Source organism: Chroicocephalus ridibundus, chromosome 7, assembly GCF_963924245.1.
Source record: "Chroicocephalus ridibundus chromosome 7, bChrRid1.1, whole genome shotgun sequence".
NCBI classification, from domain to species: Eukaryota; Metazoa; Chordata; class Aves; order Charadriiformes; family Laridae; genus Chroicocephalus; species Chroicocephalus ridibundus.
The window spans coordinates 53,287,997-53,315,572 of NC_086290.1; the positions used below are offsets into that span (position 1 = coordinate 53,287,997).

General features: G+C 40.6%; 1 protein-coding gene across 4 annotated transcripts; it reads left to right on the forward strand.

Annotated features, from left to right (window-relative positions):
* TRIM37 (tripartite motif containing 37) lies at positions 1 to 27,576 on the forward strand. 4 transcript variants are annotated; one of them, XM_063342539.1, is made up of 25 exons: positions 1 to 196; positions 1,771 to 1,872; positions 3,221 to 3,261; positions 4,325 to 4,441; positions 5,710 to 5,797; positions 6,651 to 6,773; positions 7,940 to 8,063; positions 9,580 to 9,647; positions 11,214 to 11,338; positions 12,721 to 12,771; positions 13,223 to 13,304; positions 14,821 to 14,897; positions 15,374 to 15,553; positions 16,304 to 16,418; positions 16,652 to 16,864; positions 17,244 to 17,380; positions 18,075 to 18,172; positions 18,875 to 19,135; positions 21,244 to 21,555; positions 21,792 to 21,920; positions 22,656 to 22,842; positions 23,531 to 23,649; positions 25,353 to 25,505; positions 26,322 to 26,406; positions 26,875 to 27,576. In XM_063342539.1, exons 1-25 carry the CDS (start codon positions 176 to 178, stop codon positions 26,876 to 26,878), a joined length of 3,012 nt encoding a protein of 1,003 aa, XP_063198609.1. In that variant the 5' UTR covers positions 1 to 175; the 3' UTR covers positions 26,879 to 27,576. The 4 variants fall into 4 exon arrangements, with proteins under 4 accessions (XP_063198609.1, XP_063198610.1, XP_063198612.1 ...); XM_063342540.1 differs by having other exon boundaries at positions 25,392 to 25,505; XM_063342541.1 differs by having other exon boundaries at positions 3 to 196; positions 18,935 to 19,135.

The window sequence follows — 27,576 nt, forward strand, 5'->3', positions numbered from 1 at the left end:
CGGCGGTTGGGCTCGCCTCCCCTCGGCGGGCGGGCGGAGGGCGGAGCTGCCCCGCTCCCCGCGAACATGGCGGGGGCCGGGGCACGGCCTCTCCCCGCCGGCTACTAAACATCTTTCCCCGGGCAGCGCGGTAGTGGAGAGAGGCCGGCGAGGGCCTCTCCCTGCCGCTGCCGCTATGGACGAGCAGAGCGTAGAGGTGAGTGGTTGGGCGGCGGTTGGGCTCCCTCAGGGGAGGCGGGAAGGGCGGTGCGGGGGAAGCGCAGCCCCTGAGGCCGAGGGGGAGCTGGCGGGCGGCTACTCCTTCTCCTCCGCGGGGAAAGGCGAGCGGCGGGGCCGGGTGCCTCAGCGGGAGGCTGTGGCCGGCCATCCTGGCCTATTTACGGGGGGAAGCGGTGGTGGCGCCGGGCTGCGGCCCCCGCCTTGCGTGAGGGGAAGGGGGCCGGGCGGTACCCGGCTCCGGGCGGCCTGAGGGGCGGCGGGTGGGTTGCAGGGATGCGCCGGGCAGGGAGCTGGGCTGTTGTGTGTGCCCATGAGCCGGGCAGAAGGGGAGCAGGCTGTGAAGAGGTGACATTTCTAGGTGACACGCAGTTATTTTCCGTAGTCGAGGTTAGAAAATAAACTGGCGGAGTATCAGAGGTGCCTGTTGGGGAGGTGGATGGAGACCTGGCGCTGGCAGAAACCGCCTTGGCATGTGTGAGAGCACAGCGTGCGGTGGTGGCTGGCTGTAACCAGGACAGCTTGCGCGCATTGCTGTGGTCCCTATTAATAGCGGCCAAACAGGAGAAGAATTTGAAAGACCTTGTGGGATAACTTCCTGTAAACACATGTGTCACATTCCAATGATTTGCAACCATTAAAGAAGACGCTAATGCATGGGAGATGCTGTCATTTCTGTATATTGAAGATATGCCTCACCTTTGTGCTAATTTATAATTTTAAAATTAGCCCATCTGAAGAATCTTTCAAAGTTCCATTGTTAAAGCCAGCGGATATCTAACTCCTGTACAATACAGAATGTAAAACTTCTTTATCAGTGAAAAAAAAAATATCTATCAATATGGAAAGCAAACATCCCATGGCATTTCAAAATAGCGTTCTCATTTTGGGAATGGAGAGAGGTGAGGAGGTTGTATTCTAGAACAAAATGCATCTCTTTTCAAATGGGTATACTAAAAAAATATGTTCAATTACATTTTTATTGCCCAAGATTGATTAAATGGGGCATGAGAGAGTGTAGAAATTGTGGAGCTAGTGCTAATGGTAGAATTTAAAAGGATATCAATTTTATAAAAGTAAAAATAAAGTAAATGCCCTGTCCAATTCAACCCCTCTCATTAACATTCTGCACAATACATATATGCACTTACCATGCTTATGAATTAGGTTAGTGCCAGTACATTGAAACTCGTGGATTCAGAATCTGCAGGTGCAGCACAGTTATTTTGGGCAACTGTTCAATCCCATGTGAACACAAGCAGGAATAATATCTTGACTCCAGGAAGGCCCTCTTGGAAAAAAGTAAACCAAAGAAACTATTCTTTGAAGAAGAATAGTGTTATAAAATGGGTGCTGAGAGCTGGAGTAATGTAGGAGAAAGCGAGGAGGAGAGCCATGGTGCTTCATTTTCTATCTCGCTCTGAGATGCGCTCTCTGGAGCTGTTTGGAATGGGGCTGTGTTTATGAAACCTGGCAATCTGCCTGGGAAACAAATGCAACTCTGATATGTTTGAAGTATGTGGCTTAACAATAGCGATAATCTACCCTTTGCAGAGCATTGCTGAAGTATTCCGATGTTTTATTTGTATGGAAAAATTGCGTGATGCACGTCTGTGTCCTCATTGTTCCAAGCTGTGCTGTTTCAGTTGTATTCGGGTGAGTTTGCTTATTATAGTTCATTCTTACAAATGTATGAACTTAAAACCTACTGATCTTATAAACACATTCTTGCTTCTTTCTTGCCCCTTTTCCAGGAGTTCCAAGGATTCTTTTTTCCTGCTCTGTGCTCTTTAGTTTCCCTTTCAAAAGCTTTTATGACACTCTGAGGGAAAACTAGGCAGGCTGAGCATTGCATTTGGTAGTGCTAATTATAGGGACTAACTGGAATAATTGCTTTTAAGAAACAGGCATATAATGATCTCTTTTTTTAGCATCTTTTGAGAGTCAGTGAAGCCTGTATGGAAGATGAAAGTTGGAGCAGGAATCAAATGCTGATTTTTTGCATCTGTCAGTATGGAGCAACGGAAGGTCATAACATCACCTCTTATCATCTTGGAGATGCTTTTGAATGCTTACCAAACTAGTATGATATGAGCAGATACAGGCTAAATCTTCTCAGGGGAGTCTGGTGTAGCAGGCCGAAGCTACCTCAATTAATTTATTAAGGTCATGGTTACCAACGTATAACACTTCAGTTCCAAGTTCAGAACCTGTTATGGGTTAGTATGGTGGGAGACGGTTCATCTGAGGCTTTCAGACCTCAGGTAGTATTTCCAGAAATCGGAACAATCATCATTCACTTTGAAAGCTGTGACAAGACCTATAGGTGAAGAATTTGTTTTACATATTAAGAATGTTAGATGACATATTGCTGCTGGGTGGTGAGAGATTATTCATGAGAATCTTTAAATGTAGCAGCAAGCTGACAAATATAAGTCCTTCAGCTGCCAAGCTTTTACACTTGTAAATTATAGTGGGCAGATGAAATTCTTTTCTCAGCTACTTGTCTTTGGAGCTTTCTGGAAGAGAAGCATTCCAAGGATCCTTGTGGATTTGATCATTGATCCGCAGGTATCTACCTTGTCTATAAATAGCCTGAGAGGAAGAAATAAGTTACCTTGAAGAGTAATAATTTAGACTCTGAAAAATACGCTTGCTGTATCTCTTGCTTTCTTTTGTTGAAACGTGCTCTTTAGTCTGTGCGCCAGGTCTGTGGTTTCTAATGGACTATTTGGTACCTCGAAATTCTCTGTATAATTTTAACTGAAGTGTCTTTGACATCTAAAGAAAAGTGGTTGCTTTGTTACTAAGATACAAATAGCAGCTGCTTCTGTGACTAAGTGGTTGAACAGTTAAATTACAAATCCATAAAAAAAAAAGGGGGGGGGGAATATAGGAAAGCTATAATAAAAAGAGGTAACTCCTAATTAATGACAGAATGCGCTTGCTTGCAGTTCTTTTTTTACAGTCTCTTTAAAAATATTTTTCCTTTTTTCCTTCATAGCGTTGGCTGACTGAACAAAGAGCTCAGTGCCCTCATTGTAGGTAAGGTATTTTTAATATCAGAAATAAATTATCAGGAATTGGATGTACTGTCCTGTTACGAACAGTCTTTTTTCAGTATGGGTTGCACTAAATTTGCAAGCTTGATTTTTGAGACCTGCCTGCTGTTACTATAAAAGTCTAGCCTGGGATAATACTTATTCTAAAATATGTTCTAGTTTTGTGACTAGCTAAGCAAGATCTTTGTTCTTCCCTTATTACACTGCTGTTTTCAGTGCACGTAGTTAGTGTAATAAGAGTAACCAGATGGTGTTCCCCTTAGAACTCTTTATATTCTCCTTGTAAGAGTCAGAGTCCAGAAACTTCGGTTTTCAGATTGAATTGTGTATTTATAATCTGTGAGATTTACATTATGTTGCAGATTTGTCTGAGGTAGCCACAATGTCTTGTTTGTTTTGTTTGCTTGCTTTTTTAAATGCGATGCCCCACCCCGTCCCCCCAAACCCTGGCACTCCTTAGCACTCTATTCTTTGACTACCTAGCAATTCTAGTTCTTGATAGACCAAAGCTTGGAAGGTAGCATATTTTTCCCCTAAGGGAAGGGAGGTGTTTAAAAACAACTAACCAACTATTTCTGCAGAACTTTTTTTAATATTCAGCTTTTAAAGTGTTTGATCAATAGCTCTAAAATGCTTGTAAGGAGGTAAATATATCTACATTTTACAAAGGGGATAATTGAAGCACTGCAATGGGGATAGTTGAATAATGGAAGAAATTGAAGAAGCACTGAGAAATGAAATTATTTACCCAGTATAATCCAGGAGCCTATCAAGAAATCTGGAAATAGTTCTTGGGTTCCCCATGTAGCTATTTTTTATGTCATTGTGGAGTGCTTTGTTGTGGTTCCTGCCTCCCCCCAGCCCCTAAATGAGGAAATTGACTTAAAACATTACTTTTTCCCCTTCTGAAATAACTAGTACTGCTTCAGCTTTTTGACATTGACTTTGCTGGTAGTGTAGAATTGATGAACTGAATTCACTTCAATGCTTCTCTTTTAGCTCCTGGAGCTGAGTTCTTACTCTAACTTTAACAATGCTTCTTGCAGAGCCCCGCTGCAGCTACGAGAGCTTGTAAACTGTCGTTGGGCAGAAGAGGTCACGCAACAGCTTGATACACTTCAACTGTGCAATCTCACAAAGCACGAAGAAAATGAAAAAGACAAGTAAATGTAGCATTCTTCACATAAAGCGTTTTGTGGGCTTTTAATTTCAGCTCGTTATTAAAATCAGGGCACAAACTGATAACTTTTACTTAAAAGCTGAATTGTGCTGCTGTTTAGCAGACAGAAGCAATGTTGTTTCTCACTGATTAAAAGTCAGAGTTTGTTTCTGACATGCTTAATGAAACGGTAAAAGCTTTTTGTTGTCTTTCCCTCGAAAACTACTATTTCTAGTTCAGCTCAATCTAGTTGAAATGAGAGATGTGGAAAATACGAAGGGTAGTAATGCTTCTTAAGGCTCTTAGCCCTTCTTAGTGACCACACATCTGAAATAAAATCTTCTCTCAATGGCTTGTTTATTTGGCCGTCCCATTAAGACTGTGGGTGCTGATGTGGTACCTCTGCAAATTAAAGCAGAGAAGCTGTTCTGGGAAGATGTCTTCTAGTCCCTTGTGAAAATGTAATTGATAAACCCAGTTTGAGACCAAAGAAAATATATAAAGTTCCCCAGAAAGCACTATTACTGCTGTATCTGTCACGTTACTCCTGTTCGTTCTCCTTCCTTGTCTTTGGAGCCACCTGTATTTTCTGATACACTTTCTTCCTAGGAGCAACTGTCAGTACTTTCTCAGAACGCTTTTCTCCTGGTTTTATCCCATTACCAGTGCTATTATGTGTTTTAAGATATATTCTGGAGATTTGGAGGAGAAAAGTGTGAGAAGCAGCATTGAAAAATGGACTGGGACTAATTGTGTGTTCTATACCTGCCTCCTCCCCAAGTTCCTGAATCCTAATGGAGGGGGAAGGGAGAGGCGTGTATTTTAGGTCTGGCCTGGTCTGTGCTCAGTTTGTTCATTGATGCTGTTCCTGAAATTTTAAGAAATTACAAAGATCAGTTTGCCCAGAAAGCTTATAAGCCATTGCTCTGTAGTTACTGTTGGTTGCATATGATTAAGATTTTAATAATGTGAAGTATTAAATCCTAGAATTCTGATCTGTATTCATTGATGATATCCTTTATCTGCTGGGTAGAAATCCAATTCTAGCAACGTACTTTCTTTCTGTCTCTGTGAAGTACTTCCTGAGAGGATACTAAGAGCAACATTTATTTTACGGAAAGTTTTTACTGAATATAAGTATTATTCTTGCAATAGTATGCTGATGTTTTGTGCTTTGCTGTCAGTATCGGGTAGCAAAACAAGTGAAAATGTTAAGTTTGCAGAAAATTGATAGCTATTTTCTGTTGCTGAAATGTATATTTTTTGTTTAAGGTGTGAAAATCATCATGAAAAGCTTAGTGTTTTCTGCTGGACCTGTAAGAAGTGCATCTGCCACCAGTGCGCACTTTGGGGAGGAATGGTAAGAAGAGACTTTCTTGCTTATGTGCATGTGGTATGTTACAATAAGAGACTACAAGCATTATGTTTGACAGCAGCTTCAAGAAATAGAAATGCTATGAAGCTGTTGTTATGGCTATTGGATTGCCATGCAAATACTGCAGTTGTATGGGTTTTTATAATTCAATGTGAAGATTGGTTGTGAAAGGCGATACCTTCTGTTTATAATTGGAAAAGTAAATTGAATTTTTTGCCGAAAGGAGGTCAGAATTACCTTCCTTGTTATGAACTTCATGATGTCTTGGACAAACTTTACATGGTGGTGAGAATTTTACAGGCAAAGGGATAAGTGTTATCTATATTCTCCGAGAAAGACTTATGTTATTTAAATATCCTGGCCTGTAATCTTGAACATCTTCAAAGCTGTATTAGTAGCACAATTCACCACACTGCTTAATATCCTTTCAGTTGAGTATTTCATGCATCGACTGCTGTTGTTGTTTGGAATATAAGTGGTTAACAGCGTGCTGCCTTTGGGAAGGGTGTTTTAATAATAATAACAAAAATGGAATAACCCTTCTTGTTAAAGAATTGCACAGTGAATGAAGTGGTTTATTTTTGGAGGACTGCTGAGACTCCAAATAACTCTTGACAGGAAGCTTCGATGGTATGAAAGCTGAATTCATGACTTATGAAGGGAAGTGAAAGACAGACTTCCTACATACAATCTGCTTTGGAACTTTTCCAAAATGAGTGATACGCTAGGAGGCTTTCTTCCCCTCTCTTTCAGTAATTTAATAGGAGTGGAATAAGGTTAAAATGAGATGCACTATTATTCCCCACCTCCTCTTCTCACATTTTTTTTTCTTTAACAGCATGGAGGACATACTTTTAAGCCACTGGCAGAAATCTATGAGCAACATGTCACAAAAGTAAATGAAGAAGTGGCAAAGCTTAGGAGAAGACTCATGGAATTGATCAGTTTGGTGCAAGAAGTGGTAAGAAATTAATCCAAGATAACAGTAAGTTTTCCTGTAGTGCACCATTGTCAAAGGATAACTGTAAAGCAGGAAATGGAAGTTTCATATGCTCATGGTGTTTTCAGTACCTGTTCAGAAGCTGTTGCTTCTTTGAAGGTTATCAGATTATCCCATAAAGAGACATTTTTAAATTTTAGTCTCCGTTTCTAGATAATACGGAAAGATCAACATATTCTCAGTAGTGGTTTTGTAGTTGCCAGACAGAAAAAAATGTGAGTTAACTAACAGGGATTTTTTCTTTTGGTATATGCTATTTAAAAGCTAGAGATGTGCAGTCTGCCACGCTAAACAAGTATAAAAATGCTTTATTCTAATAGAGCTGTAAAACAGCTCACCAGTTAGAGCTGTTCAACTCTGTCAGTTTCAGTGGGAATTCCAACAGTTTGATACAGTTCCTTGTATTCTAGGAAGGATTATTTTTGTGTTCTGCTGAACACGTTTATTGAAGTGTAGTCTTTGTGCAAATAAAATAAGGGTTTTTTTAAACAAGTTTCCATATGGTTTTTGTCTGTGCTATTATTCAGGTAGTTGTTTTTCACATGCAGTGGTAGGTTAGCTCTGCTTCAGCTCAAATGTTACATCACTGAGTGGGCTTCTTGTAAGGATTTGTAAAATGCTGAGAGGATTGTTGCCTTCACCTTCCAGGGTGAAGGGTGCAATTTTTATCAAATTATTCTTGTTACCAAGTAGGTAACTTTTCTGTGCTGCTCAGGTTACAGAAGAGCAACTGGCAGTTGTATTTACAAATTTTGATACAAAACAATGCCCCTATGACAAATCTCTATGTAATGAGAAAATGTTGCTCAGCTTTACTGTTAACCTTTGATCACCCACCAGAGGGCACACTTATGTATTCAGTAAAAGTCAAAGGATATTTATAACTGGCAACAGGAATAACTTGTAATATAGCTCATCTAAAAACCCATCCCTGATTTCTTATTCTAAACATGCAAGCTTCAGTAAGACCAGGATTTTCTTGTTTTTTCCTCATAGAAAAATAGGGATGGAGGGGTCTCCAAGGAGGCCTAGGCATTGCTGGGATCTGAGTGCGTGGAGTCAACACGTAAATGAGTGAAACATGCAAAAGCGTGAAAGCTTATTGTGTGTGCTTTTTGCTGTTTTAGGAGAGGAATGTGGAGGCAGTGCGTAGTGCGAAGGATGAACGAGTTCGGGAAATCAGGAATGCAGTGGAGATGATGATTGCCCGGTTGGACACTCAGCTGAAGAACAAGCTTATAACACTAATGGGTAGGTATTTGCCTGATCTATTATGAGTAGGAACAATATATTAACAACGTGTAAATTTGTGCCCTGGGAGTATGACTCCTTACACACTTTATGGTGTTAAGCAAGTTAAACACTGACAGAATTTACTGACAGCTCTGGAATCAGAGCTGCTAATTTGGTTCCCGACACTTCTGCTGGTCACTTTAGCTCTCTTTTGGTGTAAATAGAGGTGAGAAGACAGGTAGTACACTTAACAGGTATTGAAGCTTACAGAAGCAACACTACTAAAAATTAAGGGTAGCTGTCAATGAGAAGGACAGAATATTCCTCAGTTGGCTATAACACTGTGCTTGCTTTGCTCAGCTAATTTTGCATCTGTACCTTCTTATTCCACGTGCACTTTCGTTGCCATGATGCATTGATAGGAGTACATATTAAATGTGATACCATCTTGGGATATCAGTTTCTTTAGACACTCTCAAAACGTTATACTTGTGACCTTAGTTTTGCAAGGTACACAACCGGTAGATCAAAGTACACAGGCAAATAGATCCTCAATCTGTGTGCTTGTCCCAGGAATAAAAGTAAGGCAATAAAATAGCCGTGCTGAAAATGTGTTTCCGATGCTTGAAATCTTCACGCACACATAAGAAAACCTGAAATGTTCATACTTGGAAAATGTCCTTAGCATTGATAATGCTTTCATTTATTCTCTTCGTTTGTTTCCATTAAAACCAGAACAACATAATAAATGTATATTAGCTGTGTGTCAAGTTCCTCTAGAAATTCATGTCAGTACTTTAAAATGTTTGCTTTAAATTAAATCCAGTATTCATATATGTTTTGTGCCTATATCAAATACAGTAATTGGTTGGAGGTTTGGCTTAGTGTATATTGATTAACGGTCAGTCTTAAGGCTGTGGTAAAATGTCTTAGAGTTAACATTTTGCCCATGTAACACCTTTTTTCTAAGGACTGCCAAACACTCTTCAGGTATATAATGTGTGATGGAGACAAAGTAAATCCCCATGATAGAAAACAGACAAATGTGACTTAGTGTTTTATTCTTTCTCCTCGTGGTCTTCATGACAGTTGAAATGCACAAACACATTTAAACATTGTTCTTTTTTATGAAGAAAACACTTAAACATCAAAGTCCAGAGAAATGGTGGCTTTTAGGAGAAAAGTGTCAGCTAATGTATGAGAGAGACTTGTCTGGATGACAGCAAATTTGGCGAAGTCAAATCTGCTTTTTTTTGTCAAAAAAAGCACCCCAAAACAACAAAACTGTAATTTCTGGGACACAAAGAATGTTTCATTACTGTCTTAACCTCAAGCGAGTTCTTCACTACAGCTCTAATTAAAACCGTAGGCTTGCTTTTAAAGTGTTTTCTCAATCAACCTTGGTATATTTAGAAATCCTTTACCTTAGTAGGTTTTGGGGCAGCTTCCAGGTAAAAAAAAAAAAAAAAAAGCTCAAGTTCTTAAAATCCAGTGAGTATATCTTCTTTAAACATGTCTTCCTTTCTTTAAACAGGTCAAAAGACATCGCTTACTCAAGAAACTGAACTTCTGGAATCCCTACTTCAAGAAGTGGAACATCAGGTGATCATGAGAAGAGCTGAAATCTTATGTTACATAGATTCTCTCCTCAGTCAGCCTTTCTTATTATTTAATGAATTTATTTTTAAACTATTAATTGATGGATAGAGCTACTTCTTGAGGGTCTCTTTTCACTTAAGTGGCCCTAGGTTGCACAATTTCTTCTTAAAAACAAGCATGCCTTCTCGGAGTAGTGAAAGGTGTTGCCTTCTCGGAGTAGTGAAAGGTGTTGCCTTCTCGGAGTAGTGAAAGGTGTTGCCTTCTCGGAGTAGTGAAAGGTGTTGCCTTCTGTTGCTTGAAAAACTCGTACTGGGATTAATAGCAATATCATATAAAACTACAGAGTTACATGCTTTTTTAAGGTAACTTAGCATTTAGACCATGTGGGTAGATTCTATTAGTTCTGCCATTGCCAACTGCATATGAATAGTGGTAGCTATAAATGGAGAATAAACAAAAATGTTCTGTGTCTCTTTGTGCTTTTGAGGAAAACTGAACTGATTCTAGTTCTTTTATTCCTGTCTTTCCAAGAAGATGAAACGGTACTGCTTTTTTCATCTTGCTTCTAGCTATACGAGTTCAGCTTTTGTAAATGAAATATTCAAGATCTGCAGAGTTTGATTGTACTTGCCCTGAACAATTTCTGCTTGCTCTGAGGAAGTGGAAGGGCTTTTTTCCTTCAAGCATTACTGCATCCAGTAATTATCGTTCATCAGAGTTTGACATATTAGGTTGGGGATGGGGGCTAAACTTTGAGTGATGTCTCTTGTCCTGTATTTCTTTTTCATTCCCTGCACTCCTTTTGGCTGGGTAAGAATGCTAAGCTGGCTTTATCACCTGATCAGCGATTATCGTGTTCTCCTTGCGCTTAAGTTAATTATTGCATACGTATGATGGAATGTCTTAGTTGAAGAATCGATGACATCAGGAGGATGAGAGCTCCAGCGTACCATGCATCAGCATATTTTTTTGTCTGTTTCTTGAGAGCTCTCTGTCTATAGATCATTCAGAAATTACTTACATTGCAGCCCAGATGGAGACCTTATAAATCCTGAATGGCAGCGTGGATGCAACTCGGCAGATCGGCTTCTGTTTTGCAGAAAAAAAACACATTAAAATAATAACAAATTGGTACTAGTGAAACATGTCCACGGTATTAATCAGACATCTTACATATAAATTAGTTTAACCTAAGTGAAGTACATAGTAGTTGCTGTAACTTTCATTGTAGAATTTCAGAGTCTTAAATATTTCAGGACTTCCCAAACAGGCTTTGGAGCGAGACAGAATGAGAATATCTACTTTAATTTTAGAACACGTGACCGCTGGCTATCAGAGGCAAATTCTTAGTCTTAAGAGCTGCCAGTTTCAAGGACAGTAAAACCCAAACAAAGTGGGGGGGGAAGAACAACCAAAACCTCCGAGCTTCATTTTGCATTGCATTGTGGGTAATCTTTCTGAAGCTGTGACAGGCATACAATTTTTTTGTTCAAATCAAAAGTGGTCAAAACCTATGGTTTCTACTAATGACATAAGGATTTTTTTTCTTGTTTTTTTTGCCTCACATAGTTACGATCCTGCAGTAAGAGTGAGTTGATATCCAAAAGTTCAGAGATCCTGATGATGTTCCAGCAGGTTCATCGGAAACCTATGGCCTCATTTGTCACTACTCCTGTCCCCCCAGACTTCACAAGGTAAGCACTGTATTTCCTTTCCATTGTAGCTTGAACTTGAAAGCTGTCTTATAAATGTTTGTTTTGGTTGTTAAAAAATGTTTAAAGTCATTTAGAGGAGATTTCTCTCTTCCCTATTTTACTTTATCACTGTATGGAGGAGGCTGTTTCAGTGAGTCTGGGAGGTAGATTTACTTTTTTTTTTTATGTGCATCAGCCTCTTATAAAAGTAGGACAGGACAGTACTGTTGTATTTTAACATCTGGGTTTGAAAGAGTGGATGATAAGTGGCTGATGGAGAGGTTTGCCTGATACCTGCCTCTAGCAAAGGGACATTATGCTTCTTAGCTCTATGAGCAATGGCAATAGTAATCTGGGGGGTAGCAGGATTCCATCCCTTTCTGTGTTAAACTTGATATCTCTGACTAAATTTGGGTCCAGGCTTAGACACTGAAAATGATAAACTGCTTAACTTACTCCTCTTAGTAACCTGTGCCGCAAGTAGGCTCTTCTGTTCCAGCAGGCCTTATTTTATGTCTGTAGTCCCTGCTGGGGAGTTGGGACAGTGGGTTCCAGCTGACAATATTTTACACTTAGTTTACGGATTTGTCCTTTTTCTCTTATTATTGGGTCATTCAGTATATAATTGCAAGGCTCTCATGAGATGCTTCTGCAGGTCACCTTAATTCTGAATATATAGCCAAAATCACTGCATAACACAATTCTTCATAAAGAGAGTGCTGCTAGTGCTGGGTTCTGAGGAAGTCTAGTGAGAGTTTAAGCTAGCTGGCAGAAAAGCATCTCCGAAAAATTGAAAGTTGGAGAAGTCTTAGAAGAATTCCTCAAATAATTTTGTGGTTTCTAGCAAAAATCAGTTTGGCTTGCCTTTAAATGCAATGTTAAAACTACTGTCCTGATATGCTTTCTGAAAAGAATAATTAAATGCCTCTGAGGAGTTTTTAAATCTGAATATTAATTTTCCAATGGCACTAAGCTACCTCCTGCTCTGAAACACATATCATTTAAGCTTTGTACTTTCAAACATGCAATAGTTTCATTCTTTCTAGAACTACCAAGGAGTCTTACCTTAATAATTCACCATATTAAGAGATTATTAGCCATCACAGGTAAAAGGGAAAATCCTCTTAAATATATTTGGTTGCTTTTTCCTTTGTAATGTAGAATATTTGTTTTGCTGTGTGATATCACATGGAGAGGTACTGGGGAGAAGACTTATAAATGGAGTTTTCAGAAGTGCTGAAGGAACCCAGTGGAGTCCTAGTGAATTTCAGTGTCTCTGGTGATCTAAATAATTTTAAGTGCTTCTGAAGATTCCAAAAGTTGTGATTTTTAATGTCATGTTATTCAACTCTAATGTATTTAATTTTTCTGCCCCTCCTCAGTGAATTGGTTCCAGCCTATGACTCAACTACGTTTGTCTTGGAAAACTTCAGGTAAGTATGTATCTTAAATTACTGTGAATATTGTGAGGCTTTCTCTGTTTCTTCTGTACATGAGTAGTATTCTTTAAAACACAGAGTAGTCTCTACAGAAAACTATTGGGTATGAACTAAGCTATAGGAATGCAATGAAAAATCTCTTGTTTACTGGGTGAACAACAATCAACCCTAGCTAAACTGTTAGCTAAAAAGATTTTTCCATGAAAAAGGCAAAGTGTTTATTTTTCATTTTAAAAAAAAATTGAATAATTTTGCAAGGAATGCATGTATTTGTCTGGACGTTTAACATTTTGCATGGGCCTCATGTGCTGCTACATGAGGTGTACAGCAAGAAGGATGGTTCTAGAGTGTCAGAATGCGAGTGTTTGTACAGCTTACTGTTTCATGGAGGGTTTTGTTTTGTGCCAATAGCAAATATATATTTTTTTTTCTCCTTTCTCAATAGTACGTTGCGTCAGCGAGCAGATCCTGTTTACAGTCCACCTCTTCAAGTGTCAGGACTTTGCTGGAGGCTAAAAGTTTATCCAGTGAGTTATATTTTCAACTAGAGTTGTTATCCCATCTAAAGCACTTAACCTGCATTCATACACTTCACTTGTAAGGAAACATCAGTTAGTTCCTTCTCATGTTGTATATAAAAAGCTGTAAGAAAAGAACGTAATAAGGTTGCAGAGTTGATCATCAACCATTGGAGTATTCCCTCTCTGCCTCCGGATAACCAGCATGAACGTTCTCACTATAGTTAATCTGGTTAACTTAAAAGCAATTAAAAATGGGTCTTACAAATATGCCAGAGGCACTGTAGTAGATATTTTTATCCTTTTTTGCAGATGTTTCTTGCAGAACTGACATATAGAATAACTTACCATGTTAATGTTTATGAATAATACTTACTTGGGAAATTGGGAGGACAAGGTATTAGTTGAAGGGGAATCTGTTTTTCTGTGCATCCAGTTCTCAAATGCTGACTTTGAAATGTGTGTATTGTTTCAGTGGGCTGAATACTCAGATTTCAGAAACAATGTCTTTGTCAGTGCTGGAATGTTAACCCATAAGGTGTCATCTTTTTACAGTCCACTAGTCTGGTCAGTGCTTCCAGGAAGCTCTGGCTGCTACTACAGCTGTGTTTGGAGAAATAGGTGTTTAGCGATGGAGTACAAGTTTTATTTGTTAGCACTGCACATGGCACCTTCAGAGAACTGGATTGATGTATAAGCCCACATATGCACAGAATTGTATTCTTGCAATGTAGAGGTGGACTCCTATGTAAGTTTTCAGTGTATTGTAAATTCAGGATTGACTACATAAGGTGTGCTGACAGAAGGCACTAAAATTTGTTTTTTAAATGGTAAGTTGAAATGTTTCTTCAACCTAGAAGATTCAAGTTGAGCCTTTCTTCATCCTTGATTAAGGTGAGTGTGATGGAGGTTTTGCTGTATTTTTTTCTTGATTTCTGGTGGTTCTAATATTGTTTCTCAGTTAACTGACCTAACTTTTTCATGTTGCATGTTTTTTCTAAAGGAATTGCTCTTCTTTCAAAAATTAAGTGGCTTTAAAATGCAGCTGTATGTGAAATATTTCAGAACTAATGTTTAACCTGACTTGTTTTCACGTTGAAAATTTGAGAAGGATTGGACTGTAATAAACTGCTAAGTAGGTTTTTATGAGCTTTTTTACTGCTTTTTCTATATGTTTTTCCAGTACATTGACAAGTGTTTGTCTATTCCGTCTTTCACTTAATTGAACCTCTAAAATGTTAACAGGGTAATTAAAGCTCTGTTTTGAGATTTATATCTGAGATAGCAATACTAGACTGCATATGTGCTTCTAGATGCAAACTCCATGTTGATTCAAGGTACAGTAAGAGTTCTAGGTCACAGAACAGTTTAAAAATCAAAGCGGTAGCATACGAAGTAGACCACTGCTGCAAATTCTGTATTCGTATAAGCTGTTTTCTAAACTTCAAGGGTATATTGAGGTGTTTTGTTTTTCTGGTTTTTGCTTTCTTTTTCAAAATCAATTTATCTCTTAATTTATTTCAAGGATGGCAATGGAGTAGTACGGGGCTACTACCTGTCTGTGTTCTTGGAGCTGTCAGCAGGACTGCCAGAGACATCCAAGTAAGCAAACCTGTAGTAAGAGCAGTTGGGCTTTTTTCTATTGGCAAAGCACCTGGAGAGGGTTTGCAATGAACGACCTCAAGTTCTGTAGCGTTGCTAGGGACTGGGGAGCCCTCTTGTAAAGAATAGCGAGGATTCTGTTGTCCATTGAGCTTTGAATCGTAACCAAAGATAGTATTTTAAAGTTGTTATTCAGTGGCTTTCTCAAGTAAAAAAACAAGCTGGCAATACAACCTATAAGAGTATCTATTTCCTAGTGTTCAATCCTAGACTTGGTTTACCATTCTACTCCCTATGACTACTTTCTTCCCCCCTGTACTCTTTATATAAGTGTTCAGTAAAATTTTAAGACCGAATCACCTCTTCAGTTAGGCATGCAAACCTCCCAGGAAGTGCAGTTCTGTTAAACTTGACGCATTCAGCAATCCTGACATCTTTATTTTGGTATTAACACCTGTGATCTTCCCCTGTGTTAGGTATGAGTACCGTGTAGAAATGGTTCACCAGTCCACCAACGATCCCACCAAAAACATAATTCGAGAGTTTGCCTCTGATTTTGAAGTGGGAGAGTGCTGGGGTTACAACAGATTTTTTCGTTTGGACTTGCTAGCCAATGAAGGGTATTTAAACAGGCAAAATGACACTGTGATTCTAAGGTAAGGAAGACAACTTAGTGGGGCTCCTTTCTGCTATCATTTCACAAAGCATCACACCTACTGCAAAATAGGAAATAATTAGGTAGTTGAATTTAAAATAATTGTGGCATGTTTTGTAATAAGTGGATTTCACTGTCATAAGCTTTTAAAGAAGAAAATGTTCTGAAGGGAGTTGTAACTTTAGGTACATTTCTTCTTTTGAGAAGTAGCTACGCTTGACTCTAATAAGCCTGGGTTAGAGATCTGTAGGTAACTGAATTAAAGGAAGCGGGTGTTTTCTCTCCCTCTTTAGAAACAGTTGTAGTGAGCGTGGGAGAACTTTGGGAATGAAGGAAGTCTGTAATGTAAGAGAACTGGTGCTGGCAATGGGAATTGCAATGTTATGACAAAATATAGAAGCTTTATCTGTCTACTTCAAATACTCTTGGTATAGTCCTGCTCTTGCTCCTGTTAAATGCTTGGTAGCGTGTTAACTTTTTTTAGTGTTGGTTTGTGAAGATAACCACCTCTCATATAACTGCCTCTCCTACAAAAAACTTAGTGTTGGTATTCAGTGCATTCAGGATACTGAGTATAGAAGTACATGTTGTCTGTTAAGTTTATTTCATCACTAGATTTCAGGTTGTCTGATGTTCTTATGCAGGGCTTTTAGAATTTGGGGCGGGCAGGAGCGATGGTGACAAAAAAAGAAGGGGAAAAAAAAACCCACCAACAAAAAATAAAGCCCCCTTCTGAAATGTTCCTTTGAAGGTTCCAAGTGCGCTCACCAACCTTCTTCCAAAAGTGCCGAGATCAACACTGGTACATTGCTCAATTGGAAGCAGCTCAGACAAGTTATATCCAACAAATAAATAACCTTAAAGAAGTAAGTGGGGTGTATATTAATGTAAAATCATCTTTCACTGACCAGTAATTACCTGCTTTTAGGTTACAGTGTTGATATTTTGACAATTTTGTGTGTTTGGGTTGCTATTGATAGTTTGACATTGATGTTACTAAAATAGTATGTATGCAAGTCAACAAACTTAACTTGATTTGATGATGATGCTCCATTGTCGTCTTCTATGTATACTTTTGTGTATCCTTCTGATATTTAAGAGGCTTGCGATTGAACTTTCCCGGACTCAGAAATCACGAGGCATTTCACCTCCAGACACTCATCTTAGTCCCCAGAATGATGATGGTCCAGAAACAAGATCAAAGAAATCTGGACAAAGCACTGACGTACTGCTTGAGAATGTTGCTGCTCCAGGATTGGTGCGAGATAGCAAGGAAGAGGAGGAAGAGAAGATCCAGCATGAGGACTTTAATGTAGGAATTGGCTTTTTCCTGCTCCTTTCTTTTTTATGGTAGGGTAGCAGTAGAAATTTACATTTCAGAAGTTCACTTATTGTTTGCCTGGAAATAGGAGATGCCACACTTGAGAGCTAGCGGAGAGAGATGGGACTAGAGAGATGTTCCGGAACACAGCTAATAGATCCCACCACAAAAAAAGTTTCCAAGTTGCAGCTGAAAAATCCAACTTATCTGTTTGTTACCAGCTTTTATTGTGCTTTGAGACCCTCCTAACTTCTGTATGATAGCGTGACACTCTGGGGAGAGAGAGTTTCTCTTCTAGTTTTGGTGAATGCATCAAAGTGCAACTGAAATGTTTCTTTTTTTATAAAGACCTGTTCTGTTTTTCCTGTAGCATGAGCTCTCTGATGGTGACCTGGATATAGATCTTGCTGGAGAAGATGAGGTGAACCACCTTGATGGTAGCAGCTCTTCAGCTAGTTCAACAGCAACTAGTAACACTGAAGAAAATGATATTGATGAAGAAACTATGTAAGTAACTTAAAATGCCTTTCAGATCATCACTTTGTCTCCCAGGGTAATCATCCTAATTCTACCGGAAACAGATTAATTTCTTGTACCACAACTGTGTGGGGGGGATTCCAGTGCAACATGAGGGGTGTTTCCTGTACTGGAAACAGGAACTGATATAGTTAACGCTAAACATTGAATTTTCAGTCATTTTCAGTCAGCTAGTTCTTATCTTTCTGATCTCTTCATTTACTTTAGTGCAGTGTTCTGACTTCGACAGGTGATAGTCTGTGAAGGTTCTTCCCCAAAACACTATTAAGAAATCCTTTTTCTACACTGTAACAAAAGAGAGGTTTGGTATTAGGAAGCGTTGTAGTAGTAGGAGAGTGTTAATAAGGACAGTTACTTAAACTAGAGAATTTAAGGTTCTTAACCGAGACGATGTCAAATCCTAGAATCTTCACTAAAACATGAGAACGTGTTGTAACACATACAAATATAGAAGCTTGCAGGATCAGAATTTTACATTCTAGATCCGTATGGCACTTGTGGACTCTTCGTTAGTGAGTCAGTCATTTAAGTAACGCACTTTGATTTGTTCAGTTTGTGTAGTTTGGAATGCAGAAAATATTAAGGTGTGTGCCATAGCATTTAACAAGAGCTGACAGAAGCTTATAATTGTATTCTCCTTTTTCTACCCCAATCATTTCCTAAGGTCTGGAGAAAATGATGTGGAATATAGCAGTAATATGGAGTTGGAAGAGGGAGATCTCATGGAGGATGCAGCAGCCGCTGCTACTCCTGGGGCATCAGGTATGAAAAACAGCCTTCAGAATTCCCATATATGTGAAACGCTGCTGGATTCCTTCCCGTTCTTCTTGGAAGCAACACCAAGCTGCATGTTCTGCAGGCATTTCTATTTTTGGAAATGCTGCATCATGTGGTTTGTACTGATTGTTGCAGTGTAGCAGAAACATTTCATTGGCTCAATAAAAAAAAAAAGGGGGGGTGTGGGAATCATCTGAATATACTTGTTTAAAAGTGATATGTAAGTTTGGAGGGAGGCTTTTCTGCCTCTTTGAAACCCCTTCCGCTCTGATGGAAAGTAGACTGACAAATTTTTAGTAATGTCTGTGTGGCCTCTGAATGCGCGACACATTCACTTTGGTTTTAGTGCACTGTAAAACATGAAGTACGTGGAGAGAATGAAGTAAAGAATCCTTACAAGTCAAGCAGAAGTATATCTTAAAAGCAATAATGAAAAGGTGCTCTAAAATATCCTGCTGCCTAGAGATGATTATAGCCCAAATTAGCCATAGGTTCTGACATATTCTGATTCTGAAATAAATATATATATATAAGTATATTTATTTAAGGCAAAGGTATCAGAATTGGCATATCTGATTGCTTTCAGAGTCCGTAAATCCATGAAATAATTCTGATGTTTTGTTAACTTTCTTGGAATATTTTAATTCCTAACCTTCTTGTAGAACTCTGTCTTTTTTGTTTTCACAGGGAATAATGCATCACCTGTGTCACGTATATGCACACTCTTTCCCTGTAACTCTTCCTTAGGTACCAGCCATGGCTACACCAGTGCAAGTGGAAGACCTTCAAGGCGGGGAGGAAGCGCCCTTGGCTCAACAGCCAGTAGCAGTTTACTAGATATAGATCCCTTAATTTTAATCCACTTGCTGGATCTAAAAGACAGAAATGGCATGGAAAACCTTTGGGGCCTTCAGCCACGTCCACCTGCCTCTCTTCTGCAGAACAGAGGTAACTGTACATCCCATATCCCATAATTCCAGCCTGGAAGTGTCTCTGAGAATGCCGTCCCAGAGTTAGAAGCAGATCTGGGGAGGTGACAGGAGGGTGGCAAGCAGTCCTTTGAGAGCTCAACTGCCACATCCTCAGTGCTGCTCATCAGTGTGCTGCGTCTTACTGCCTGCTCTAACGCGTTCTTTGTCTTAATGGTTGACCTCAGCTTGAGAGTGCAGGATGACTCAACTCAAACCAGAAGTGTGTATCAAGGAGGGTCTCTCATCTTTTCTCGGGGGATGTGATGGAACTGGCTGGCTGGTTTGTGTAACAACATTGTAGAGATACAGTTCATGCAGTTTCTTTGACTGCAACTGTGGGAGGTGAATGAAAGGCCCTTTTCTGGAAGGGGTTAGCACTGAAAGACAAAACAACACAAAACAGCTATCTGCTGAGGAAGCAGTTACACCTCTCACTTCACACAGTTTGTACACTTAGTGGCTGAGAGTACTAGGAGCACAGTGTATACTAACAAGAAAATAAATCCTGGAATGGAAAAGGCGTTTAAAACAACTAGAAAAATATGTGTGGTAGCGAGGCTGGAAAAGCGCATGTAAGCACTTGTGGAAGAAAAATGGATCAAAATATCAGGAGGGAAAAATAGTGATGGTATTCAAATAATTGAAGACGTGGAAGAGTATTTGTGGTTCAATTAGGACCCTTCAACTGAAAACCGCAATTAACTTCATGCGCAGCAAAAGCGAGATAGCTCGTAATGCTGGCACCTATGGCTATTGCTGAAGGTTGCTCATTTCTCTTGTTTTGTTAGTGAAGAACTGAAATTAAATCAAACCTCAATAATAAACTTATCATGATTAACACTTATTTGGAGCTAGCTGGCCCACTACTGCAACATCTTATTTCAGGTCATTCTGAAACAGTCATTTGGTGATTTAATAGAACAGAAGAGAAATAATGGTTCACTTGCTAGAAATAAATCCTTGCTTTTGCTGCAACAATGGCATCAGTGTTATTGAATCTAAAAGCTAGCCCAAACTATCTGTTCTTTTGTGATTAGCTCTCTAAATGTAGTCACATAAACAGTCAGATGAATTTTCAGCTGAAAGTAATCCATATTTCCAAAAATGGAAGTCACTTCCATAAGTGAAAAAGGGGAGGCAGCATATGGACTGTAAGTCTCAGCCCTGTTTTGCCTGGAAAAAGGCCTAGACAGAAGGACGTTAAGAGAGGGCACTGCACTGTGTGCTGTACTGCTCGAGCAAGATTAAGTTCTCCTCTTGTGTGGAATGGCTTCCTGGGCATCTTTAGCTACTGGCTGCACAGCTGAAGTTACCTGGTTTGCTGAGGTTCCCTTAAGGTTTGTCTGTTCCCAGAGCTTATTCAAGTCATTCAACTAAGAGAAAGCCGCTCTTGCATTTGGAGTTTGCCAAAATTTCCCTCCTACGGTGAAGGTTCTAAGAGGCGCTTGGCTTTATGGTTTTGAACAGCGGAATTTGCAGTGAAACACTTAAAGAATTTGTAATGCTTCAAATAGATGTCAAAGTTGATCTAATTCTGGCTGAGCAGCGTGCAGGCTTACTCAGGTATTAGCTCCTCAACCTGATCATCTGGTGTTTGGTACTTAAGGGAATTCCTTCCCTAGTTTTGGATTTCTTTTGAGTTCTGTATGTTAACATGATGTGTTGGTGGTGTGAGAATCTTATACAGACGCTCAACAAATTTTATAAAAACAAATTTGACATAAACTGGCTACCAGGCTTGTGAACTCAAGCTTGTCTGGCAATATAGAGTAGTAGCTCCACTGGTGTCAGAATTCATCAGAATTCATGCAGCAGTATTGGGAGCCGTGCTTCTTCAGTGAGCAAGTTTTGGGGCCTTCTTCCGTGACAGGCAGAGAATGATAGTCTACTGTCCCAGTAGGTGCGCAGTGCTTGCAACCTAAATAATCCAGTGCCATACCAGTACAGAAGAATGTCTCTCTGTCCCTCACTTTTATAGCAGGGCAAAACATAGAATTCTTCCAACCGTTAAAAATAGATACCTGTTTTTATTTGAGAACAGTTTTACTTACCTGTTGTGTTCTTTAACTTTTCCTTTGGTAAAAGCATCATCCTATTCTCTGAAAGATCGAGATCAGCGGAGACACCAGGCGATGTGGCGTGTGCCGCCTGACTTGAAGATGCTGAAAAGACTTAAAACTCAGATGGCTGAAGTTCGAAGCAAAATGTCTGATGTAAAAAACCAACTCTCAGAAGTGAGAAGCAGCAATGCTGGCTCATGTGATGGACAGCCCAGCTTCTTCTCCATTGAGCAGGGTGCTTTAGCCGCCTGTGGAACGGAAAGCTGCAGCAAACTGCAAGAAATAGGAATGGAACTACTGACAAAGTCTTCAGTTACCAGTTGCTACATAAGGAATTGTAAGTGCATAGAAAAGGGGGGATTTCAATGTCACACTTAGAGGTGTCAGTTGTACAGGTGGTGTATATATATGGAAATAGACCTTTTATAGTTACTTATACTGCAGTTAGCCAGGATTGGGAGTTAATAAGCAATGAGAGTAATATGGAGCTTAACTTCACTTAAAACAAGCATAAAGACAGAATGCTGCAGCAGTTTGACTGAACACTTGTCACTTCTTAAAATATTTTTGCAGCTGCAAGTAAGAAAAGTAATTCACCCAAACCTATTCGCACTGGAGCAGCAGGCAGTCTGTCTTTACGAAGAGCTATGGACTGTGGGGAGAGCAATCTTCGCTTAAAGGGAGATGGTCAAACTTCTGAAGGTAAACAAGTGATGTTGTGTGGTGTGATGCGTCTCAGCATCTGTTGTACAAAAGCTTTTCAAGAAGCCTTTTACTTAGCAACTGAAGTTTAGGGAAGCTTGACTGGATCCTTTCTCAAATGTAATTGTTATTGTACCTTTCATAACTGATCTCCTGTAAAACAGCTGCTCTGTTGACTTCATGGAATGTAAATATGTGTGTTGCATGTTACTTCTGGTCTCTCTGAAGATGTTTCAGGAGTTAACTTTATAGTAAAAATTGTAGATCAAAATGTACTGACCCTGGCTTAAATTGAGATTTGGCTTAAAGGGAGCTCAAGAAAACTCTGGAGATACGCGGTGAAAGAATAGTGTGATAGTGCTGCTCTTGAGTTTTACGATGTGCTTCCTTAAGGGTAATGAAACAAAATATCTAACACAAGAGTTGGTATTTTTCTTGTCTCAAGTGTTCAGAGAGGAAAGGGGCTATGACAGTTGTTTTCTAAATAGATATAGAAGGCTTAGGTGAGAAGCTGGAAAATTACACAGCGTAACTGTAACTTCTGTGTGCTTTAAGAGCAGATGGTGTGTGTTGCCCATACGTTGACTTGGAAGTGTAAGGTGTTAGGGGTGAGGGTGGGGAAGGTGCGCTTGTGCATACATGTTTGGAACCCAACTGGTGATGTGAAACAACTGGCTGTTTAGCTTTTTGAAATAAGGCTGGATGTGCTCTGAGTTTCTCTCCCTCTTTTCTCAGGTGGCGTAGGGAGTTCGAAGTTGAGCAGTCGGCATCACTCTGCCAGGCCCCTGGCTAACAGCAATGCTTCTGAGGCGCTGCCGAAGCCAGAGGAAAGACCTTGTGAAGGTTCAGATTCCGATGTGGGGGTTTCTGGCTTAAATGGCTTAGCTGCTGTAGAGAAGACCAGAAAAGTTGGTGCTCTAGGGTGAGGGTTTTATTCTTTTTTCCTCTTGTTATCTCCTCCCCCGCCTTCCCTTGATCTAGAAGGAAAAAATACCAATCTACTAAAAGCAGGTGCTTGTAGCATGGAAGAGAAATTACTTTGAAGTTTACGTGGTTGCTGCTGTTCCCTCTGGATATCAATTTTTGGTTTTATAACTAGGTTACAAGTCATCTTTTCTTCTTCTCTTTTTATTTTTTTCTTTTGTTTTGATCAGCTGTGGATATAGGCTGAAACTTCGATTTGAAAGGCAGGCCCAGTCTGTTTTCCCACTACTCCTTGCAAAATACCCTCTAACTGAAAGTTGTCACTTTTGATTTTCTCATTTAAGACAATATTTTTTCACTGTGAACTCTGCTTTTCGGCAGTTTCATAATAACTCCCTGTTGGCTAACTAAGCTAAGTGCAATGGAGTACTCAGTTGTTTGTTTTTTTCTAAATAGCAAGAGTCACCACTTTTGGAAAATACTCATCATAAACTTTTCCAAGTTTATTTTTTTTAAGATTTTAAATACTTCTAAATCAATCAAAGCTGGAAGTTTTAAGTCGATATGCAAGAGACTTAAACACTGAGTAAAACTAGATAGTGCACTAAAAGGATTTGTTTCCATAGCTGGATTAAAGCTGAATTTCTAACATGGGGTTTTGTATTTCTCCTAAATTCTTTCTTAAGATCAAATTCTAAAGGATGTCGTACAGAAGGAACACAGTCAGGTGGTCTGGAAAACAGTTCTGAAAGTGGAGAACTGCAGGGTATACTTTCTGAAGGCGCTTCTGCGGGGCCAGAAGAAGGTAAATCAGACGTTGTAGAGGGCAAGTGCAGCATGACAACACTCTGGTCTATGGTGATCCATTTCTGTAATGGAAATGGCTTGAAAGGGAAACAAAAAGAGGAAAGAGGGAAAAAAAACCAAACCAAACCCAAACTGTTTTCATGGCTGTTGAATTGTGCCCTAACATTTGGCAGCTGTAGTATAAATCTGAATGAGGAGAGATCTCTGTGTTGCTGCTGTCTGTGGCTTCTCTTTTCGTGATGTTACGGTGCAGCAGGAATGTGAAGACCTGGCAGATAACGTTAGATGGTGCCCTCTGTTTCTGTGGACGCACTCCTGGTTGCTTTTGTGCCTCTTGATATGTCTCCAGGTCTCTGCTTTGGCGTTCAGTTGCATGGCCTTGAAAATAATTTCTTATCTAATTAAAATAGTAGCCAGTGACCTTGGCTTTTAAGTTTTCTGCCTTCAGGGACAAACCACGTTGGTAACTACCTCCACGTCCACACTAGAATCTCTCCAACACTTCATTGGTGTCGGGTGTTGTGGTACGTAAGCCAGTTTCCTTAGAGACTTGGAGGAAACTTTTCCCCCTCCCTTCCTGCATCCTTTCCATGCTGGAAAAAAATATTATTGCCTTTTTTTTTTTTCTCTCTCTGAAAGTCCACGTAGAAGAGTTTTTCTTATCTTGCTAAAACTCTCCTGCCTTCCACCCCTGCACTAATTTGAATTTCAATGACTGAATGGTAGCGCAAAGCCTATATTAAGGTGCCAGCATCCATCTCTATCTGCAGTGTGCAATATTGTGTAGGAGTTGGCATTTACAGAAGGTCTCTCAGTGACAAAACTGAATTTCTGCTCTTAGTCACTGCAGCGTGATCATGATGTGCTCCCGCAGCTCTCCTGTTATAGCAGAGAGCCTAATAGGAAAATGTTTTAAAAACTGAAATACTTCATTGTTAAAAACCCCAGGAAGCAAATATTACAATTTTTTTCCTTTCAGAGGAAAAATTACAGCAGAGTTGGCACCTCACTTAACTACTTGCCTTTTCTTAGCAAGGAGTATCAGCTCTTAAGTAGTAAAAGATCAGAGCAAACCCCTTTTGTCACCTACAAAACTGTACAACTGGGAGAGTTTTGACTGCTGTCAGTGCACGCTCAAGGTCTGGCAAAACAAAAGCAGCCACTTGGTTATCAACAGCTGTGGTTCTTTTTTGTAGGAAAAGCATGGGGTTTGTGTGTGAGACTTTAGAATAGAGTATTGCTGCTTGAGGGGTCTGGTAGGTACATCCGCCACATGGGTCATGCTACCTCTTAACTCTTAAAAAAGCAGCCTTTATTTTCTGTCCTAGTTGTGGAGGTAGCCTGAGCAGCTGGCAGGGGAGGGCAGCTCAGGCAGGAAGGAGCTGGGGACACCTGAGCCTGCGCTCAGCTGGCGACGTGTTGGAACTGCTCCTCTTGAGCTGAGCTGCACAGCAAAATGAGGCTGTTCTCAAAGCCAGAACCCACTGTTCCGGCAAATTCCTTACTACTTTGATAAATACATCTAGCTCTGAATGGGCTCCTTCCCTCTTGTTCTCCTGCCAGCTCTCGGTATTTGGTATTGGTAACTTTTTTGTGTGAAAAAGTTGAATGCTCCAGCTACATAAGTTGAATGAACAAAAGTTGAATGCTCCAGCCATCATTTTTGCCTTGTGGTTTTTGGTTTTTTGGGCTTTTTTGCAGCTGGGGTATCTCAGAAGCATGTCCTTCATCTCCTACCAGGAATGAGCAGTGACAGTGACATTGAATGTGACACTGAAAACGAAGAGCAGGAGGATGCCACCTCTACCTCGGAGGGGTTTAACCATTCCTTCTCTGTCCAGTCCTCAGGCGAAGGTAGAGCTGACTGAGAGCCCACCTTCCCAAACCCCCCCGCGCCTGCCTCAGCTCCTGTGAGCCAGGGCGCTGGGAAAGCAGAGATCACCGATGGTGCTGTAGAGGCATTAAAGCTCAAGCAAGCACCAGTAAGATTTGGAACTCCTCTCTTGGGATCCTAATTAAAACCAGCTTGAAACAGCAGAGGGGGAACTCTTTCTAGCCCTGAAAAGTCAGTTTAGGTGAGTCTCCTGGGGAAGTGTTGGAAAACCCATAGCTCCAGTTCTTCTGAATTGGAACTCCCTGTGTCCCAGGCTCGGTGCTGTAAGTAGGCTAATTTCAGGGAGGTAACCACCGCCTTAGACATGGATTTGCATCTTAATTGGCAGGAATGTGCTTTGAGCACTTCAGTGGAGTTTCAAAACCTCATCTATTTCTTTGAAAAGCTTTAACCTTCTGATCAAATTAAAAGCTGTGAGGTGGCAGCTGACGCTGGTGAAGTTGACTTTTGGCCTGAATAAGCACCTGACATGGCATTAGCGGCATGGCCTGACAACTCGGCTCAGTAATTGGAGTTTGCTGCTTTGCTGTGTGTCTGCAGCGGGTACTAAAACCTCGCCGATCATCAGAAGAATCAAAACGTCGCTCATATCTGTGCTTGACTTAGAGGTAGCCTAAATTTAAAACCCTGTGACAGTCTTAATGGCTGAGCACATCGTGTACTGGTATGTTAGGGATGAAGTACAACACAGCGGGCCTTGCAGGTGATAGAACGTTAACTTGCTGCCTTCCCATTGCTCATCTGGTAAAGGTTACTGGGTTTTTGTTTGTTTTCAGCCTCGGAGCGGTGCTCAGTGTTCCCAGAGGGTGATCAAGTCGGTCCTGATGATCTCAGCTTTGCTACTGGAGAAGACACTACCAGGTAATTGTATGGGCTGGCCTTAGCCAGCCTGGGAGGTGGCTGTAGCCCTGGGGACGCACCTTTCCTGTACCGCTCCTTGCTCCTTGAGCTGCAGAGATGAGAGACAGCGCTCATCTTGCTGTGAGCAGATGGGTGGGTGTTCGTACAGTCCGAGATGCGGTGCTCTGCCACTAGGAGACCAACAGCAGCCAGGTGAGCCCCTGCTGTGCTTCTGGGTGGTGTCCTGCCTCCCCAGGGCCACGTGGCTGCCCATGTTTTTTTAAGGTCATCTTTAGAAATTACACCGTGCTGGGGGCAGGGGGGGGGCTGGCTGAGTTCTGCAGGCTTATGTAATTGTCAGCAGAAAACTCTGGTTGCATTTAAGTACCTGGCACATAAAAATTTGACTTTTAAAGTTGTGTTTGCTTGAAGCCTTAAACCTGTCCCAGTACAAGGGTTTTCGGTGAAAAGTGACTTTCTTTGGAGCAGGTAGAGAATGGGCTTGGAGCCTGAAGACCTGCCGGCTCGTGTCCCTGGGAAGAGGCACGTTTATTCACTGGAGCTTAGTCCAAGGCTGCTGTTTCTGGCTGTGTGCACACTCCATTCTGTCAGTACTCTCGTGTGGTTCTTCTACAGTCGTCTTAAACCTGTTACTGGGGTAAAATGACCTGTGAAGGCCTTACACTAAAGGTTGCATTCCTGCTGGCTCCGCCAGCTTCAGATGCTTGGAAAAAATGTCCAAAAGGTGCTGGAGCCCTGTTTGAGGCTGTGTCCTATTGTGTCATTGGAATAACAGCCACTGGGTGAATGTCCCCATTTTAAACGGTGTGAACTGATTGTCTAAGGCTGCTGAATCCGACAGCTGCGATGGGGCGAGAGTTGGGGTGAAGTAGCTGGTGCAGAAGTTGTTTTCCTCAGTCTGTGGTGTGGACCAACCGAACACATTGCCAAACTCTTTGCCACCGTGCATTGCATTTTGAGCTGCTAAACTACTCGTGAAGCTATGATGAAAGCTGAATACCCGGTTAGTGACAAAGCATGAATAGCTGTAACCGATAGTTGTCCTTGTCTCGGCTGGCTGTACTGACGTTTGTTTCTGTCTGAATGTTCCACAGTGTAAGTGCTGTACAACTCCTAGTTTAAAACTGTTTGCACTTTGTTAATAAAATGAATGTTGAACTCTGCTGTGAA

What these genes read in the sequence shown, in the direction of transcription:
- TRIM37 (XM_063342539.1), top strand. Translation starts at nt 176, where the DNA reads ATGGACGAGCAGAGCGTAGAG. An exon ending in TTCAAGAAGTGGAACATCAG is followed by an intron (nt 9,648 to 11,213) that starts GTGATCATGAGA and finishes TGCCTCACATAG; the next exon opens with TTACGATCCTGCAGTAAGAG. An exon ending in TTTGTCTTGGAAAACTTCAG is followed by an intron (nt 12,772 to 13,222) that starts GTAAGTATGTAT and finishes CTTTCTCAATAG; the next exon opens with TACGTTGCGTCAGCGAGCAG.